The following is a 19,115-nucleotide window of genomic DNA, read 5'->3' as shown; positions in this document are numbered from 1 at the left end:
TCATGGTCTGAGAGTCCTTTAGGTGCCTTTTGGCAAACTCCAAGCAGGCTGTCATGTGCCTTTTACTGGCCAGCTCTAGGTAGTGTCTAGTTCCAAACTTCTTCCATTAAATGAATGATGGAGTTCTTGGGGACCTTCAATGCTGCAGAAATGTTTTGGTACCCTTCCCCAGATCTGTGCCTCAACACAATCCTGTCTCGGAGCTCTACAAACAATTCCTTCAACCTCATGGCTTGGTTTTTGCTCTGACATGCATTGTCAACTGTGGGACATTATATAGACAGATGTGTGCTTTTCCAAATCATGTCCAATCAATTACATTTACCACAGGTGGACTCCAATCAAGTTGTAGAAACATCTCAAGGATGATCAATGGAAACAGGATGCACCAGAGCTCACAATACTTATGTAAAATGTTTTTTTAGTTTTTATACATTTGCAAAGATTTCTCTTGGGTATTGTGTGTAGATTGAGGATTTATATTTTATTTAACCCATTTTGGAGAAATGCTGTAATGTAACAAAATGTGGAAAAAGTTAAGGGGTCCAAAATGCACTGTACATCTACAGACACCTCCGGCAGCAGGGTTTCCGTTGGCCGGTAATTGCCGACTTTTGGCCGAAAAGCATATTCCATGATTGAAATACCAAACAAACGCATGTAAAATAAAAACAATGGCCAAGATTAGAGCTGCTATTTGTATTTCTGAACTGGTCATTAAAATGCACTTCCCATTTGCCATTCAAGTACAAAGGCAACTTAACAGGCTTCAGCGCGTCACAGCACTTTACAATGAGCTGGAGGCAGTACGCATTTTGAAAACGTACTTAGTTGTTTGAAACCTGAACGTTTTACGACATATTAGGAGGCATATCTTACCTTGCTTAAAGTAGCTTAGCCAAAATCACACCAAACATGCAGGCCATTGAAACCAGTAGTCTGTTTCTCTCATGTTCTATTGATTTTCATTGTCCAGTAGCCACAGGCACAATCCTAGTCATATTAGCAACCAATGCTAGTTGTTACATCAATAGTCATATTAGCAACCAATGCTAGTTGTTATATCAATAGTCATATTAGCAACCAATGCTAGTTGTTACATCAATAGTCATATTAGCAACCAATGCTAGTTGTTACATCAATAGTCATATTAGCAACCAATGCTAGTTGTTACATCAATAGTCATATTAGCAACCAATGCTAGTTGTTACATCAATAGTCATATTAGCAACCAATGCTAGTTGTTACATCAATAGTCATATTAGCAACCAATGCTAGTTGTTACATCAATAGTCATATTAGCAACCAATGCTAGTTGTTACATCAATAGTCATATTAGCAACCAATGCTAGTTGTTACATCAATAGTCATATTAGCAACCAATGCTAGTTGTTATATCAATAGTCATATTAGCAACCAATGCTAGTTGTTACATCAATAGTCATATTAGCAACCAATGCTAGTTGTTATATCAATAGTCATATTAGCAACCAATGCTAGTTGTTACATCAATAGTCATATTAGCAACCAATGCTAGTTGTTATATCAATAGTCATATTAGCAACCAATGCTAGTTGTTATATCAATAGTCATATTAGCAACCAATGCTAGAAGGAGAGATACTAATTCAATATGACGTCCCATCTAACCTGGAGGCCTACGAGAAGGAGAGATACTAATTCAATATGACGTCCCATCTAACCTGGAGGCCTACGAGAAGGAGAGATACTAATTCAATATGAAGTCCCATCTAACCTGGAGGAGGAAATGATTGTCCAAAAACAAACACAAGTGGTAGTGACCCAATGATGAAGACAGTTAATATGCAGTCACTGGGGTTATGGCCCATGTTCTCCACTGGTGCCAATAGGATAGGCTACTTTTCGCTCAATTAAGTTGATCATTTTGATAACTAAAAGACAGATTGGAGTCTCCTCTTTACAGAAATAGCCAATTGTTTTCTAAACTGTTTTTCCACGATTGTATTTTTAAATATTACGATATGCCTGGCTGGGTCTCTCTGCTTTTCACTGACTGTCAAAACTCATCACACATCTTTTTGGTATTTACCACACGCTCTGCCTAAATTGCAGGCCCTTCCGACTGGGCTATGCCATTTTAAAACAATTTACATATTATACAAGTTAATGATATTCTGTGGCCAAAACATGCTGTTTGGTGTAGTAGGCTATTTTGTATTGAAAAATAAATACAAAAATCTGTATAAACAGGAATAAGCTAATTAGGCTATATCATTTTGGCAATTTTAATGAAATCTACATTAAGGAAAGCTTCCCCGAGCCTTATGGATACACCACCACCTATATATTCTAACATATTCTATTGGCTCATCGGAACTCGGTAAGAATGACGCACGCTGTTGCATCCGACTGGCATGTTCTGTGAAGATGAATTGCCATAAACTAAATGTGATTTCTGTCATTCTGAGAACCGTGGGCGGACGCCCTAATCAGGGTACGCAACCAATGCATATGGCTCCTGTATATTTCCTAATTGTCCAGCAAATAAAATGCTGCCTCCGCAGGTTCACCCTGTCTGTGCTCCGTCCATCTACAGACAGATTTGTTGGTAAAAAAAGTAGTCACATACAGCTATGGTTCTGCTTTGATTGTGTGCTGATCATTAAAGGTGTGTGGTGTATGTCCTCTCCTAGGTGGTGTTTGGCTCGATCGTTCTCCTGATGTTGTGGCTGCCCATCAGGATGATCAAGCTCCTCCTCCCTGCCTTCCTCCCCTACAACGTCATGCTTTACAGGTACACTCCTTCCTCCCCTACAACGTCATGCTTTACAGGTACACTCCTTCCTCCCCTACAACGTCATGCTTTACAGGTACACTCCTTCCTCCCCTACAACGTCATGCTTTACAGGTACACTCCTTCCTCCCCTACAACGTCATGCTTTACAGGGACACTCCTTCCTCCCCTACAACGGTTTTTGTTCCAGCCCAGCATCAAAATGCCTAGATATAGATGTATGCCCGGTAAGTGATGTACCTTCACCCACCTCTCTCCCCCTCCTCTCTTCCTCTCCCCCCTCCTCTCTTCCCCTCCTCTATCCTCTCCCCCCCTCCCCTATCCTCTCCCCCTCCCCTATCCTCTCTCCCCCTCCCCTATCCTCTCTCCCCTATCCTCTCTCCCCCTATCCTCTCTCCCCTCTCCTCTATCCTCTCCCCCTCCCCTATCCTCTCCCCCTCCCCTATCCTCTCCCCCTATCCTCTCCCCCCCCCTATCCTCTCTCCCCCTCCCCTATCCTCTCTCCCCCCCCTATCCTCTCTCCCTCTCTCCCCCTCCCTATCCTCTCTCCCCTCTATCCTCTCTCCCCCTCCCTATCCTCTCCCTCTATCCTCTCTCCCCCTCCCCCTATCCTCTCTCCCCCTCTCCTCTATCCTCTCCCCCTCCCTATCCTCTCTCCCCTCTCCTCTATCCTCTCCCCCTCCCCTATCCTCTCTCCCCCTCCCTATCCTCTCTCCCCCCCCTATCCTCTCTCCCCCTCCCCTATCCTCTCCCCCCCTCCCTATCCTCTCTCCCCCTCCCCTATCCTCTCTCCCCCCTCCCTATCCTCTCTCCCCCTCTCCTCTATCCTATCTCCCCCCCCTATCCCCCTCCCCTATCCCCCTCCCCTATCCTATCTCCCCCTCCCCTATCCTCTCTCCCCCTCTCCTCTATCCTCTCTCCCCCTCCCCTATCCTCTCTCCCCCTATCCCTCTCCCCCCCCTATCCCTCTCCCCCCCTCCCCTATCCTCTCTCTCCCCCTCCCCTATCCTCTCTCTCCCCCTCCCCTATCCTCTCTCTCCCCCCCCCTATCCTCTCTCTCCCCCTCCCCTATCCTCTCTCTCCCCCTCCCCTATCCTCTCTCTCCCCCTCCCCTATCCTCTCTCTCCCCTCCCCCTATCCTCTCTCCCCCTCCCCTATCCTCTCTCCTCCCCCTCCCCCTCCCCCTCCCCTATCCTCTCTCCCCCCCTCCCCCTATCCTCTCTCCCCCTCCTCCTCTCCTCCCTATCCTCTCTCCCCCCTCCTCCTCTCCTCCAGTGATGCTCCAGTCAGTGAGCTGTCTCTGGAGCTGTTGTTACTGCAGGTGGTTCTGCCAGCTCTCCTGGAACAAGGTCACACACGCCAGTGGCTGAAAGGTCTGGTCAGGGCCTGGACTGTCAGCGCTGGATACCTGCTGTGGGTCTATCCACACTACACCTATACACACTATACACTATACCTATGCACACTATACACTATACCTATGCACACTATACACTACACCTATGCACACTATACACTACACCTATGCACACTATACACTACACCTATGCACACTATACACTACACCTATGCACTACACCTATACACACACTATACACTACACCTATACACACTATACACTACACCTATACACCTATACACACTATACACTACACCTATACACCTATACACACTATACACTACACCTATACACACTATACACTACACCTATACACACTATACACACTATACACTACACCTATACACACTATACACTACACCTATACACACTATACACACTATATACACCTATACACACCTATATACACCTATACACACTATACACACCTATATACACCTATACACACTATACACACCTATATACACCTATACACACTATACACTACAATTATACACACACTCCCAAAGTGGTCTTTCATTATAGCTACAGACCCGTAACATGAAGTATATATTTGTTAGCTCACTTTCTCTACCTTCTCCTTTTCACCTCCTCTCCTCTCCCCCCTTTCAGAGACCTCCACTCTTACTTGCTCGGAGAACAGGAAGACGATGCTAACCAGCCTGTCAACAACAACCATGCTCCCGGTCACCAAAACAACAACAACGCTAACCCCGCCCCTGCTGTGGGGGAGGGGCTTCATGCAGCCCATCAGGCCATACTACAGCAGGGAGGACCTATAGGTTTCCAACCCTACCATCGGCCCCTACGCTTCCCCTTCAGGGTCAGTCACACTACACACTACCATTGGCCCCTACGCTTCCCCTTCAGGGTCAGTTACACTACCATCGGCCCCTACGCTTCCCCTTCAGGGTCAGTCACACTACACACTACCATTGGCCCCTACGCTTCCCCTTCAGGGTCAGTTACACTACCATCGGCCCCTACGCTTCCCCTTCAGGGTCAGTTACACTACACACTACCATCGGCCCCTACGCTTCCCCTTCAGGGTCAGTCACACTACCATCGGCCCCTACGCTTCCCCTTCAGGGTCAGTCACACTACCATCGGCCCCTACGCTTCCCCTTCAGGGTCAGACACACTACCATCGGCCCCTACGCTTCCCCTTCAGGGTCAGACACACTACCATCGGCCCCTACGCTTCCCCTTCAGGGTCAGTCACACTACCATCGGCCCCTACGCTTCCCCTTCAGGGTCAGACACACTACCATCGGCCCCTTCGCTTCCCCTTCAGGGTCAGTCACACTACACATTACCATCGGCCCCTACGCTTCCCCTTCAGGGTCAGTTACACTACACACTACCATCGGCCCCTTCGCTTCCCCTTCAGGGTCAGTTACACTACCATCGGCCCCTACGCTTCCCCTTCAGGGTCAGTCACACTACCATCGGCCCCTACGCTTCCCCTTCAGGGTCAGTTACACTACCATCGGCCCCTACGCTTCCCCTTCAGGGTCAGTCACACTACCATCGGCCCCTACGCTTCCCCTTCAGGGTCAGTTACACTACCATCGGCCCCTACGCTTCCCCTTCAGGGTCAGTCACACTACACACTACCATCGGCCCCTATGTTTCCCCTTCAGGGTCAGTTACTACCATCGGCCCCTACGTTTCCCCTTCAGGGTCAGACACACTACCATCGGCCCCTACGCTTCCCCTTCAGGGTCAGTCACACTACACACTACCATTGGCCCCTTCGCTTCCCCTTCAGGGTCAGTCACACTACACACTACCATCGGCCCCTACGCTTCCCCTTCAGGGTCAGACACACTACCATCGGCCCCTTCGCTTCCCCTTCAGGGTCAGTCACACTACACACTACCATCGGCCCCTACGCTTCCCCTTCAGGGTCAGTTACACTACCATCGGCCCCTATGCTTCCTCTTCAGGGTCAGTTACACTACCACCGCCCCGACGCTTCCCCTTCAGGGTCAGACACACTACCATCGGCCCCTTCGCTTCCCCTTCAGGGTCAGTTACACTACACACTACCATCGGCCCCTACGCTTCCCCTTCAGGGTCAGACACACTACACACTACCATCGGCCCCTTCGCTTCCCCTTCAGGGTCAGTCACACTACACACTACCATCGGCCCCTACGCTTCCCCTTCAGGGTCAGTCACACTACCATCGGCCCCTACGCTTCCCCTTCAGGGTCAGTTACACTACACATTACCATCGGCCCCTACGCTTCCCCTTCAGGGTCAGTCACACTACACACTACCATCGGCCCCTTCGCTTCCCCTTCAGGGTCAGTCACACTACACACTACCATCGGCCCCTACGCTTCCCCTTCAGGGTCAGTTACACTACACACTACCATCGGCCCCTACGCTTCCCCTTCAGGGTCAGTTACACTACACACTACCATCGGCCCCTACGCTTCCCCTTCAGGGTCAGTTACACTACACACTACCATCGGCCCCTACGCTTCCCCTTCAGGGTCAGTCACACTACCATCGGCCCCTACGCTTCCCCTTCAGGGTCAGACACACTACCATCGGCCCCTACGCTTCCCCTTCAGGGTCAGACACACTACCATCGGCCCCTTCGCTTTCCCTTCAGGGTCAGACACACTACACACTACCATCGGCCCCTACGCTTCCCCTTCAGGGTCAGTTACACTACCACCGCCCCTACGCTTCCCCTTCAGGGTCAGACACACTACCATCGGCCCCTTCGCTTCCCCATCAGGGTCAGTCACACTACACACTACCATCGGCCCCTACGCTTCCCCTTCAGGGTCAGTTACACTACACACTACCACCGCCCCTACGCTTCCCCTTCAGGGTCAGTTACACTACCATCGGCCCCTACGCTTCCCCTTCAGGGTCAGTTACACTACCACCGCCCCTACGCTTCCCCTTCAGGGTCAGACACACTACCATCGGCCCCTTCGCTTCCCCTTCAGGGTCAGTTACACTACCATCGGCCCCTACGCTTCCCCTTCAGGGTCAGTTACACTACCATCGGCCCCTACGCTTCCCCTTCAGGGTCAGACACACTACCATCGGCCCCTTCGCTTCCCCTTCAGGGTCAGTCACACTACACACTACCATCGGCCCCTACGCTTCCCCTTCAGGGTCAGTCACACTACCATCGGCCCCTACGCTTCCCCTTCAGGGTCAGTCACACTACACACTACCATCGGCCCCTACGCTTCCCCTTCAGGGTCAGTTACACTACCATCGGCCCCTACGCTTCCCCTTCAGGGTCAGACACACTACCATCGGCCCCTACGCTTCCCCTTCAGGGTCAGTTACACTACCACCGCCCCTACGCTTCCCCTTCAGGGTCAGACACACTACCATCGGCCCCTTCGCTTCCCCTTCAGGGTCAGTTACACTACACACTACCATCGGCCCCTACGCTTCCCCTTCAGGGTCAGTCACACTACACACTACCATCGGCCCCTACGCTTCCCCTTCAGGGTCAGTCACACTACACACTACCATCGGCCCCTACGCTTCCCCTTCAGGGTCAGTTACACTACACACTACCACCGCCCCTATGCTTCCCCTTCAGGGTCAGTCACACTACCACCGATCCTTCCACTTCCCCTTCAGGAAGCTTGAATGTCTCTCTCTCCTGTCTGTAGATCGTCTTGCTGATCGGGTTCATGTGCATCACCCTGCTGGTTTCCAGTCTGGTGTGTCTGACGTTACCAGGTGAGATATCAACCTTAAGTCATTGTTGGGGGAGTCGTGAACAACATGTAGTTCAACGAGTAATTTAACTATATTTTGCAGTAGCTCAGTGGGAAGTTCAAATCTAAATTCAAATCTTACAGTAGAGGCTGGTGGGAGGAGCTATAGGAGGACGGGGTCACTAATGGCCGGAACGGTATCAAACAGCAAAGATATGGAAGCCACATGTTCCATTTATTCCATTCCAGCCTTTCCAATGACCCCGTCCTCCTATAGCTCCTCCCACCAGCCTCCACGGAAATCTTGGTAGTGTTTTCAGTAATTAATTACTTGTAAATATATATATATATATATATATAAAAAATATATATAAAAAATATATATACATGTAGCTAACTCCTGGAACTACACACACGTTTATTTTTTTGCAAAAATTAAATATGGGTAAAATAGTCAAGAATGTCCTAGCCTAATTCTCACTTGATTTTTTTATTTGTTTTTGTTTTTTAATATGTTAAATTACACATTCTGTTAACATCTGACTCCGTAGTGACATGTTTAGATATGATAATTTATCACAAAGTAGTTTGTTTTCAAATGAACTTTGAACGGATCAGCTTGTCTGATGCACCCGAACACCGGTGGGAGGTATAACATGACCAGACCAGAGGCAGTGGTTGGGGTTCCTTTTGTATCGTTTACTAAACGGGTCTTCTTTCACCTGAACACCGGTGGGAGGTATAACATGACCAGACCAGAGGCAGTGGTTGGGGTTCCTTTTGTATCGTTTACTAAACGGGTCTTCTTTCACCTGAACACCGGTGGGAGGTATAACATGACCAGACCAGAGGCAGTGGTTGGGGTTCCTTTTGTATCGTTTACTAAACGGGTCTTCTTTCACCTGAACACCGGTGGGAGGTATAACATGACCAGACCAGAGGCAGTGGTTGGGGTTCCTTTTGTATCGTTTACTAAACGGGTCTTCTTTCACCTGAACACCGGTGGGAGGTATAACATGACCAGACCAGAGGCAGTGGTTGGGGTTCCTTTTGTATCGTTTACTAAACGGGTCTTCTTTCACCTGAACACCGGTGGGAGGTATAACATGACCAGACCAGAGGCAGTGGTTGGGGTTCCTTTGTATCGTTTACTAAACGGGTCTTCTTTCACCCGAACACCGGTGGGAGGTATAACATGACCAGACCAGAGGCAGTGGTTGGGGTTCCTTTTGTATCGTTTACTAAACGGGTCTTCTTTCACCCGAACACCGGTGGGAGGTATAACATGACCAGACCAGAGGCAGTGGTTGGGGTTCCTTTTGTATCGTTTACTAAACGGGTCTTCTTTCACCTGAACACCGGTGGGAGGTATAACATGACCAGACCAGAGGCAGTGGTTGGGGTTCCTTTTGTATCGTTTACTAAACGGGTCTTCTTTCACCTGAACACCGGTGGGAGGTATAACATGACCAGACCAGAGGCAGTGGTTGGGGTTCGGGTCTTTTTGTGGGAGGTATAACATGACCAGACCAGAGGGTGGTTGGGGTTCTTTCACCTTTGAACACCGGTGGGAGGTATAACATGACCAGACCAGAGGCAGTGGTTGGGGTTCCTTTTGTATCGTTTACTAAACGGGTCTTCTTTCACCTGAACACCGGTGGGAGGTATAACATGACCAGACCAGAGACAGTGGTTGGGGTTGGGGGGAGGTATAACATGACCAGACCAGAGGCAGTGGTTGGGGTTGGGGGGAGGTATAACATGACCAGACCAGAGGCAGTGGTTGGGGTTGGGGGGAGGTATAACATGACCAGACCAGAGGCAGTGGTTGGGGTTGGGGGAGGTATAACATGACCAGACCAGAGGCATGACCAGACCAGAGGCAGTGGTTGGGGTTGGGGGAGGTATAACATGACCAGACCAGAGGCAGTGGTTGGGGTTGGGGGAGGTATAACATGACCAGACCAGAGGCAGTGGTTGGGGTTGGGGGAGGTATAACATGACCAGACCAGAGGCAGTGGTTGGGGTTGGGGGAGGTATAACATGACCAGACCAGAGGCAGTGGTTGGGGTTGGGGGAGGTATAACATGACCAGACCAGAGGCAGTGGTTGGGGTTGGGGGAGGTATAACATGACCAGACCAGAGGCAGTGGTTGGGGTTGGGGGAGGTATAACATGACCAGACCAGAGGCAGTGGTTGGGGTTGGGGGAGGTATAACATGACCAGACCAGAGGCAGTGGTTGGGGTTGGGGGAGGTATAACATGACCAGACCAGAGGCAGTGGTTGGGGTTGGGGGAGGTATAACATGACCAGACCAGAGGCAGTGGTTGGGGTTGGTGGGAGGTATAACATGACCAGACCAGAGGCAGTGGTTGGGGTTGGTGGGAGGTATAACATGACCAGACCAGAGGCAGTGGTTGGGGTTGGTGGGAGGTATAACATGACCAGACCAGAGGCAGTGGTTGGGGTTGGTGGGAGGTATAACATGACCAGACCAGAGGCAGTGGTTGGGGTTGGTGGGAGGTATAACATGACCAGACCAGAGGCAGTGGTTGGGGTTGGTGGGAGGTATAACATGACCAGACCAGAGGCAGTGGTTGGGGTTGGGGGGAGGTATAACATGACCAGACCAGAGGCAGTGGTTGGGGTTGGGGGGGAGGTATAACATGACCAGACCAGAGGCAGTGGTTGGGGTTGGTGGGAGGTATAACATGACCAGACCAGAGGCAGTGGTTGGGGTTGGTGGGAGGTATAACATGACCAGACCAGAGGCAGTGGTTGGGGTTGGTGGGAGGTATAACATGACCAGACCAGAGGCAGTGGTTGGGGTTGGTGGGAGGTATAACATGACCAGACCAGAGGCAGTGGTTGGGGTTGGTGGGGGTATAACATTGGTGGGAGGTATAACATGACCAGACCAGAGGCAGTGGTTGGGGTTGGTGGGAGGTATAACATGACCAGACCAGAGGCAGTGGTTGGGGTTGGTGGGAGGTATAACATGACCAGACCAGAGGCAGTGGTTGGGGTTGGGGGAGGTATAACATGACCAGACCAGAGGCAGTGGTTGGGGTTGGGGGAGGTATAACATGACCAGACCAGAGGCAGTGGTTGGGGTTGGTGGGAGGTATAACATGACCAGACCAGAGGCAGTGGTTGGGGTTGGGGGAGGTATAACATGACCAGACCAGAGGCAGTGGTTGGGGTTGGGGGAGGTATAACATGACCAGACCAGAGGCAGTGGTTGGGGGGAGGTATAACATGACCAGACCAGAGGCAGTGGTTGGGGTTGGGGGGAGGTATAACATGACCAGACCAGAGGCAGTGGTTGGGGTTGGGGGAGGTATAACATGACCAGACCAGAGGCAGTGGTTTGGGTTGGTGGGAGGTATAACATGACCAGACCAGACCAGAGGCAGTGGTTGGGGTTGGTGGGAGGTATAACATGACCAGACCAGAGGCAGTGGTTGGGGTTGGTGGGAGGTATAACATGACCAGACCAGAGGCAGTGGTTGGGGTTGGTGGGAGGTATAACATGACCAGACCAGAGGCAGTGGTTGGGGTTGGTGGGAGGTATAACATGACCAGACCAGAGGCAGTGGTTGGGGTTGGGGGGAGGTATAACATGACCAGACCAGAGGCAGTGGTTGGGGTTGGTGGGAGGTATAACATGACCAGACCAGAGGCAGTGGTTGGGGTTCGTTTTGTTTTGTATGGTTTGTTTCACCTGAGTAAATGACTCCAGTACAGGCAACGTCCAACGCTGAAACACCAGCGTAACAAAACACATAAACTAAGCCGTTGACCAAAAGGCCGAAAAGGGAACGCAAAACAACAAATGGCTACTCCTGTCTTTAGACTGTCGTCTAGACAACAGCTACAGGGGGACCACTTCTCTCTACCTAAAGCCTGCCTTGATTGACAGAGAGACAGAGAAAGCTCCTGTGACTGGTCTGAGGTAGGAAAAACTGACGTTCTCACAGGTCCCCTCTACTCCCTATCCTCACCCAGCTCCTCTCCTGGCACACCGATATAGAGGAAGACGCAAAGCAATTAGTGGGCCCAGGTGTGTACTAATTGGCTTTACACTGAGTACCTGTCCCCTGAGGAGGGTGCTGTCGCATCGTCTTCCTCCGGCTGGTCCTTGAACTCTCACATTTAGTTCAGTAAAACTATATGTTTCTTAAGGGTAGCTAGACTTCTTACAGTGGTCAGTAATTGGTAGCTTGGTGAACTATATTTTCAGAGTAGCTTCCCCAACACTGACCTCATCTATCAACACACCTTAGTATTGTTTTCAATCTAATTATTATTATTTCATCTCAATACTGGAGTAATTTCTTCAGGAATCTCACCTGGAATGACTAACCTGAATGTTTCGAAAGGACACTAAAAAGCCATTGTTCTGTTTTTAATGTTGTGTGTTGAAGTGTTTGCGGGCCGTTGGCTGATGTCGTTCTGGACAGGCAGCTCGAAGATCCACGAGCTGTATACAGCAGCGTGTGGTCTGTACGTGTGCTGGCTGTCCATCCGCGGTGCCACCGTGCTGTTGGCCTGGATGCCCCAGGGACCCACCATCATCATGGTCAAAGTCCAGGAGTGGAGCCTCATGGTAAGTCAGAGGGTTTTCCTTAATGGAAGCGTCTCTCGTGCCAATTCAGTTAAGTGTGGCAGCCGGCCTTGAATGAAGCCTGTTGTGTCTGTGTACCCTGACGACTCAACAGTCAAATAAAACAGAGCTCCAGTCACTATTAGAATGGGTCTATGTACCCTGACGACTCGACAGTCAAATAAAACAGAGCTCCAGTCACTTAGAATGGGTCTATGTACCCTGACGACTCGACAGTCAAATAAAACAGAGCTCCAGTCACTTAGAATGGGTCTATGTACCCTGACGACTCGACAGTCAAATAAAACAGAGCTCCAGTCACTTAGAATGGGTCTATGTACCCTGACGACTCAACAGTCAAATAAAACAGAGCTCCAGTCACTTTTAGAATGGGTCTATGTACCCTGACGACTCGACAGTCAAATAAAACAGAGCTCCAGTCACTTAGAATGGGTCTATGTACCCTGACGACTCGACAGTCAAATAAAACAGAGAGCTCCAGTCACTTTTAGAATGGGTCTATGTACCCTGACGACTCAACAGTCAACTAAAACAGAGCTCCAGTCACTTTAGAATGGGTAACTAGCAATAGGCTGCCGCTAAGTATCTCAACGAAAAGCATCATTTTGGAGACAAATCACTCGCTCAACGCTAAACCTTGCTTACACCTATTGTTGAATAATGTGGCTATTGAGCAAGTTGAGGAGACGACTGCTAGGTGTAACCCTGGATAGCAAGTTGAGGAGACGACTGCTAGGTGTAACCCTGGATAGCAAGTTGAGGAGACGACTGCTAGGTGTAACCCTGGATAGCAAGTTGAGGAGACGACTGCTAGGTGTAACCCTGGATAGCAAGTTGAGGAGACGACTGCTAGGTGTAACCCTGGATAGCAAGTTGAGGAGACGACTGCTAGACTGCTAGGTGTAACCCTGGATAGCAAGTTGAGGAGACGACTGCTAGGTGTAACCCTGGATAGCAAGTTGAGGAGACGACTGCTAGGTGTAACCCTGGATAGCAAGTTGAGAGACGACTGCTAGGTGTAACCCTGGATAGCAAGTTGAGGAGACGACTGCTAGGTGTAACCCTGGATAGCAAGTTGAGGAGAAGACTGCTAGGTGTAACCCTGGATAGCAAGTTGAGGAGAAGACTGCTAGGTGTAACCCTGGATAGCAAGTTGAGGAGACGACTGCTAGGTGTAACCCTGGATAGCAAGTTGAGGAGAAGACTGCTAGGTGTAACCCTGGATAGCAAGTTGAGGAGAAGACTGCTAGGTGTAACCCTGGATAGCAAGTTGAGGAGACGACTGCTAGGTGTAACCCTGGATAGCAAGTTGAGGAGAAGACTGCTAGGTGTAACCCTGGTAGCAAGTTAACTGCTAGGTGTAACCCTGGATAGCAAGTTGAGGAGACGACTGCTAGGTGTAACCCTGGATAGCAAGTTGAGGAGGCGACTGCTAGGTGTAACCCTGGGAGTTAGCAAGACTGCTAGGTGTAACCCTGGATAGCAAGTTGAGAGACGACTGCTAGGTGTAACCCTGGATAGCAAGTTGAGGAGACGACTGCTAGGTGTAACCCTGGATAGCAAGTTGAGGAGACGACTGCTAGGTGTAACCCTAGATAGCAAGTTGAGGAGACGACTGCTAGGTGTAACCCTGGATGGCAAACTTTCATCGTCAAAACATAACGACTCAATGGTTGCTAAAAATGGGAAGAGGTCTGTCCATGACAGGGTGTTGCTCTGCCTTGTCATCTCAGTTGACCAGACATGTCCAACGGGCCTACGTTTTGTCACACCTTGACGACTGCCCAGCGGTGGGGTCATGTGTAGTTTCACCTGGACTACTGCCCAGCTGGGGGGTCATGTGTAGTTTTACCCTGACTACTGCCCAGCGGTGGGGTCATGTGTAGTTTCACCTGGACGACTGCCCAGCTGGGGGGTCATGTGTAGTTTCACCTGGACGACTGCCCAGCTGGGGGGTCATGTGTAGTTTCACCTGGACGACTGCCCAGCTGGGGGGTCATGTGTAGTTTCACCTGGACTACTGCCCAGCTGTGGGGTCATGTGTAGTTTCACCCTGACTACTGCCCAGCTGGGGGGTCATGTGTAGTTTCACCTGGACTACTGCCCAGCGGTGGGGTCATGTGTAGTTTCACCTGGACTACCGCCCAGCGGTGGGGTCATGTGTAGTTTCACCCGGACTACCGCCCAGCTGGGGGGTCATGTGTAGTTTCACCCGGACTACCGCCCAGCTGGGGGGTCATGTGTAGTTTCACCCGGACTACTGCCCAGCTGGGGGGGTCATGTGTAGTTTCACCCGGACGACTGCCCAGCTGGGGGGTCATGTGTAGTTTCACCCAGACGACTGCCCAGCTGTTTTTAGATGTGTGTTTCAGTCCTTAACTGTATTCTGTACTATGTGTCATGTTTCATGTGGACCCCAGGAAGAGTAGCTAAATGCTTTTGCAGCGGCTAATTGGGATCCTAATAATGACCAAATCCACTTTTGGAGATGGCTGTATGTCCAGGGTTAATATCTTCATGCCATTATCATTTACATTTCAACATCCAATCATGTCTTACCTTTATGTGTGTGTGTGTGTGTAGATTCTGAAGACCCTGGTCGTAGCGTTGCTGGTGGCTGGTGTTATCCCTCTACTATTGGGCCTGCTGTTTGAGCTGGTCATCGTTGCTCCCCTACGCGTTCCTCTGGACCAGACGCCTCTCTTCTACCCCTGGCAGGTACTGTGTGTGTGTGTGTAGTGGTAAAGGTCACTGGTTTTTATATGGTATCTTGTGGGTGTGTGTGTGTAGTGGTAAAGGTCACTGGTTTTTATATGGTATCTTGTGTGTGTGTGTGTGTAGTGGTAAAGGTCACTGGTTTTTATATGGTATCGTGTGTGTGTGTGTGTGTGTGTAGTGGTAAAGGTCACTGGTTTTTATATGGTATCTTGTGTGTAATAGTAAAGGTCACTGTTTTATCGTGTGTGTAGGACTGGGCTCTGGGGGTGCTCCATGCCAAAATCATCGCTGCCATCACCCTCATGGGTCCACAGTGGTGGCTGAAGACGGTCATAGAACAGGTGTGTTATCCTTCACTACGTCGCTATCACTTATACAATGATCAATCTCACCAAGTTTGCCCAACTCTTTCCGTTGTTACTAATTAAACTGCTCGGCATCCGACCGTAAGGCGCTACAGAGGGTAGTGCATAGGGCTCAGTAACTTCCTGACATCCAGGACCTCTATACCAGGTGATGTCAGAGGGTAGTGCATAGGGCTCAGTAACTTCCTGACATCCAGGACCTCTATACCAGGTGATGTCAGAGGGTAGTGCATAGGGCTCAGTAACTTCCTGACATCCAGGACCTCTATACCAGGTGATGTCAGAGGGTAGTGCATAGGGCTCAGTAACTTCCTGACATCCAGGACCTCTACCAGGTGATGTCAGAGGGTAGTGCATAGGGCTCAGTAACTTCCTGACATCCAGGACCTCTACCAGGCGATGTCAGAGGGTAGTGCATAGGGCTCAGTAACTTCCTGACATCCAGGACCTCTATACCAGGTGATGTCAGAGGGTAGTGCATAGGGCTCAGTAACTTCCTGACATCCAGGACCTCTACCAGGTGATGTCAGAGGGTAGTGCATAGGGCTCAGTAACTTCCTGACATCCAGGACCTCGATACCAGGTGATGTCAGAGGGTAGTGCATAGGGCTCAGCAACTTCCTGACATCCAGGACCTCTATACCAGGTGATGTCAGAGGGTAGTGCATAGGGCTCAGTAATTTCCTGACATCCAGGACCTCTATACCAGGTGATGTCAGAGGGTAGTGCATAGGGCTCAGTAACTTCCTGACATCCAGGACCTCTACCAGGTGATGTCATAGGGTAGTGCATAGGGCTCAGTAACTTCCTGACATCCAGGACCTCTACCAGGTGATGTCAGAGGGTAGTGCATAGGGCTCAGTAACTTCCTGACATCCAGGACCTCTACCAGGTGATGTCAGAGTGTAGTGCATAGGGCTCAGTAACTTCCTGACATCCAGGACCTCTACCAGGTGATGTCAGAGTGTAGTGCATAGAACTCAGTAACTTCCTGACATCCAGGACCTCTACCAGGTGATGTCAGAGGAAAGCCCCCCAAAAAGTTGAAGGCTCCAGTTACCCAAGTCATAGACTGTTCTCTGTGTTACCGCACGGCAAGCGGTACCGGAGCGCCAAGTCTCGGACCAAAAGGCTCCTTAACAGCTTCCACCCCCCCAAGATATAAGACTGCTGAACAATTAGTCAAATGGCCACCCTAACAGCTTCCACCCCCCCAGATATAAGACTGCTGAACAATTAGTCAAATGGCCACCCGGTCTATTTACATTTGTTTCTACACTGCTGCTACTCACTGGTTATTATCTATGCATAGTCACTTTACAAATGACCTTGACAAACCTGTCCCCCGCACACTGACTCGGTACCGGTGCCCCCTGTATATAACCTCCACACTGACTCGGTACCGGTGCCCCCTGTATATAACCTCCACACTGACTCGGTACCGGTGCCCCCTGTATATAACCTCCACACTGACTCGGTACCGGTGCCCCCTGTATATAACCTCCACACTGACTCGGTACCGGTGCCCCCTGTATATAGCCTCCACACTGACTTGGTACCGGTGCCCCCTGTATATAACCTCCACACTGACTCGGTACCGGTGCCCCCTGTATATAACCTCCACACTGACTCGGTACCGGTACCCCCTGTATATAACCTCCACACTGACTCTGTACCGGTACCCCCTGTATATAACCTCCACATTGACTCGGTGCCGGTGCCCCCTGTATATAACCTCCACATTGACTCTGTGCCGGTGCCCCCTGTATATAACCTCCACATTGACTCGGTACCGGTGCCCCCTGTATATAGCCTCCACACTGACTCTGTACCGGTGCCCCCTGTATATAACCTCCACACTGACTCGGTACCGGTACCCCCTGTATATAGCCTCCACATTGACTCTGTACCGTAACACCCTGTATATAACCTCCACATTGACTCTGTACCGTAACACCCTGTATATAACCTCCACATTGACTCTGTACCGTAACACCCTGAATATAACCTCCACATTGACTCTGTACCGTAACACCCTGTATATAACCTCCACATTGACTCTGTACCGTAACACCCTGTATATAACCTCCACATTGACTCTGGACCGTAACACCCTGTATATAACCTCCACATTGACTCTGGACCGTAACACCCTGTATATAACCTCCACATTGACTCTGTACCGTAACACCCTGTATATAACCTCCACATTGACTCTGTACCGTAACACCCTGTATATAACCTCCACATTGACTCTGTACCGGTACCCCCTGTATATAGTCTCCACATTGACTCGGTGCCGGTACCCCCTGTATATAGTCTCCACATTGACTCGGTACCGGTACCCCCTGTATATAACCTCCACATTGACTCTGTACGGTAACACCCTGTATATAACCTCCACATTGACTCTGTACCGGTACCCCCTGTATATAGTCTCCACATTGACTCTGTACCGTAACACCCTGTATATAACCTCCACATTGACTCTGTACCGGTACCCCCTGTATATAACCTCCACATTGACTCTGTACCGGTACCCCCTGTATATAACCTCCACATTGACTCTGTACCCGGTACCCCCTGTATATAGCCTCCACATTGACTCTGTACCCGGTACCCCCTGTATATAGCCTCCACATTGACTCTGTACCGGTACCCCCTGTATATAACCTCCACATTGACTCTGTACCGGTACCCCCTGTATATAACCTCCACATTGACTCTGTACCGGTACCCCTGTATATAGTCTCCACATTGACTCGGTACCGGTACCCCCTGTATATAACCTCCACATTGACTCTGTACCGTAACACCCTGTATATAACCTCCACATTGACTCTGTACCGGTACCCCCTGTATATAGCCTCCACATTGACTCTGTACCGGTACCCCCTGTATATAACCTCCACATTGACTCTGTACCGGTACCCCTGTATATAACCTCCACATTGACTCTGTAGTTTACCCCTGTATATAGTCTTCATTGACTCTGTGAACGGTACCCCTGTATATAGCCTCCACATTGACTCTTCACTGTGAGGTACCCCTGTATATAGTCTCCACATTGACTCTGTACCGGTACCCCCTGTATATAACCTCCACATTGACTCTGGTCTACCCCTGTATATAACCTCACATTGACTCTGTACCGGTACCCCTGTATATAGCCTCCACATTGACTCTGTACCGGCATTTCCCCTGTATATAGCCTCCACATTGACTCTGTACCGGTAACACCCTGTATATAACCTCCACATTGACTCTGTACCGGTACCCCTGTATATACCTCCACATTGACTCTGTACCGGTACCCCTGTATATAGCCTCCACATTGACTCTGTACCTGGTACCCCCTGTATATAGCCTCCACATTGACTCTGTACCGGTACCCCTGTATATAACCTCCACATTGACTCTGTAGGTCTACCCCTGTATATAACCTCCACATTGACTCTGTACCGGTACCCCTGTATATAGTCTCCACATTGACTCTGTACCGGTACCCCTGTATATACCTCC

General features: G+C 50.0%; 1 protein-coding gene across 2 annotated transcripts in view; it reads left to right on the top strand.

Moving 5' to 3' along the window:
* The window catches only part of LOC115116893 (E3 ubiquitin-protein ligase MARCHF6-like), a 41,182-nt gene that overhangs the window by 18,775 nt on the left and 3,292 nt on the right, over positions 1–19,115 (top strand). For both annotated transcript variants that reach the window (XM_065019281.1, XM_065019282.1), the window contains exons 17-23: positions 2,675–2,775; positions 4,051–4,188; positions 4,787–4,997; positions 7,834–7,903; positions 12,311–12,492; positions 15,094–15,228; positions 15,480–15,569. In XM_065019281.1, the coding sequence (XP_064875353.1) occupies positions 2,675–2,775; positions 4,051–4,188; positions 4,787–4,997; positions 7,834–7,903; positions 12,311–12,492; positions 15,094–15,228; positions 15,480–15,569 (927 nt within the window). The remainder of the gene's footprint in view (positions 1–2,674; positions 2,776–4,050; positions 4,189–4,786; positions 4,998–7,833; positions 7,904–12,310; positions 12,493–15,093; positions 15,229–15,479; positions 15,570–19,115) is intronic.

This window comes from Oncorhynchus nerka, linkage group LG6 (assembly GCF_034236695.1).
Source record: "Oncorhynchus nerka isolate Pitt River linkage group LG6, Oner_Uvic_2.0, whole genome shotgun sequence".
Classification (NCBI taxonomy): Eukaryota; Metazoa; Chordata; class Actinopteri; order Salmoniformes; family Salmonidae; genus Oncorhynchus; species Oncorhynchus nerka.
This window is presented reverse-complemented; position numbering and strand designations above follow the sequence as displayed.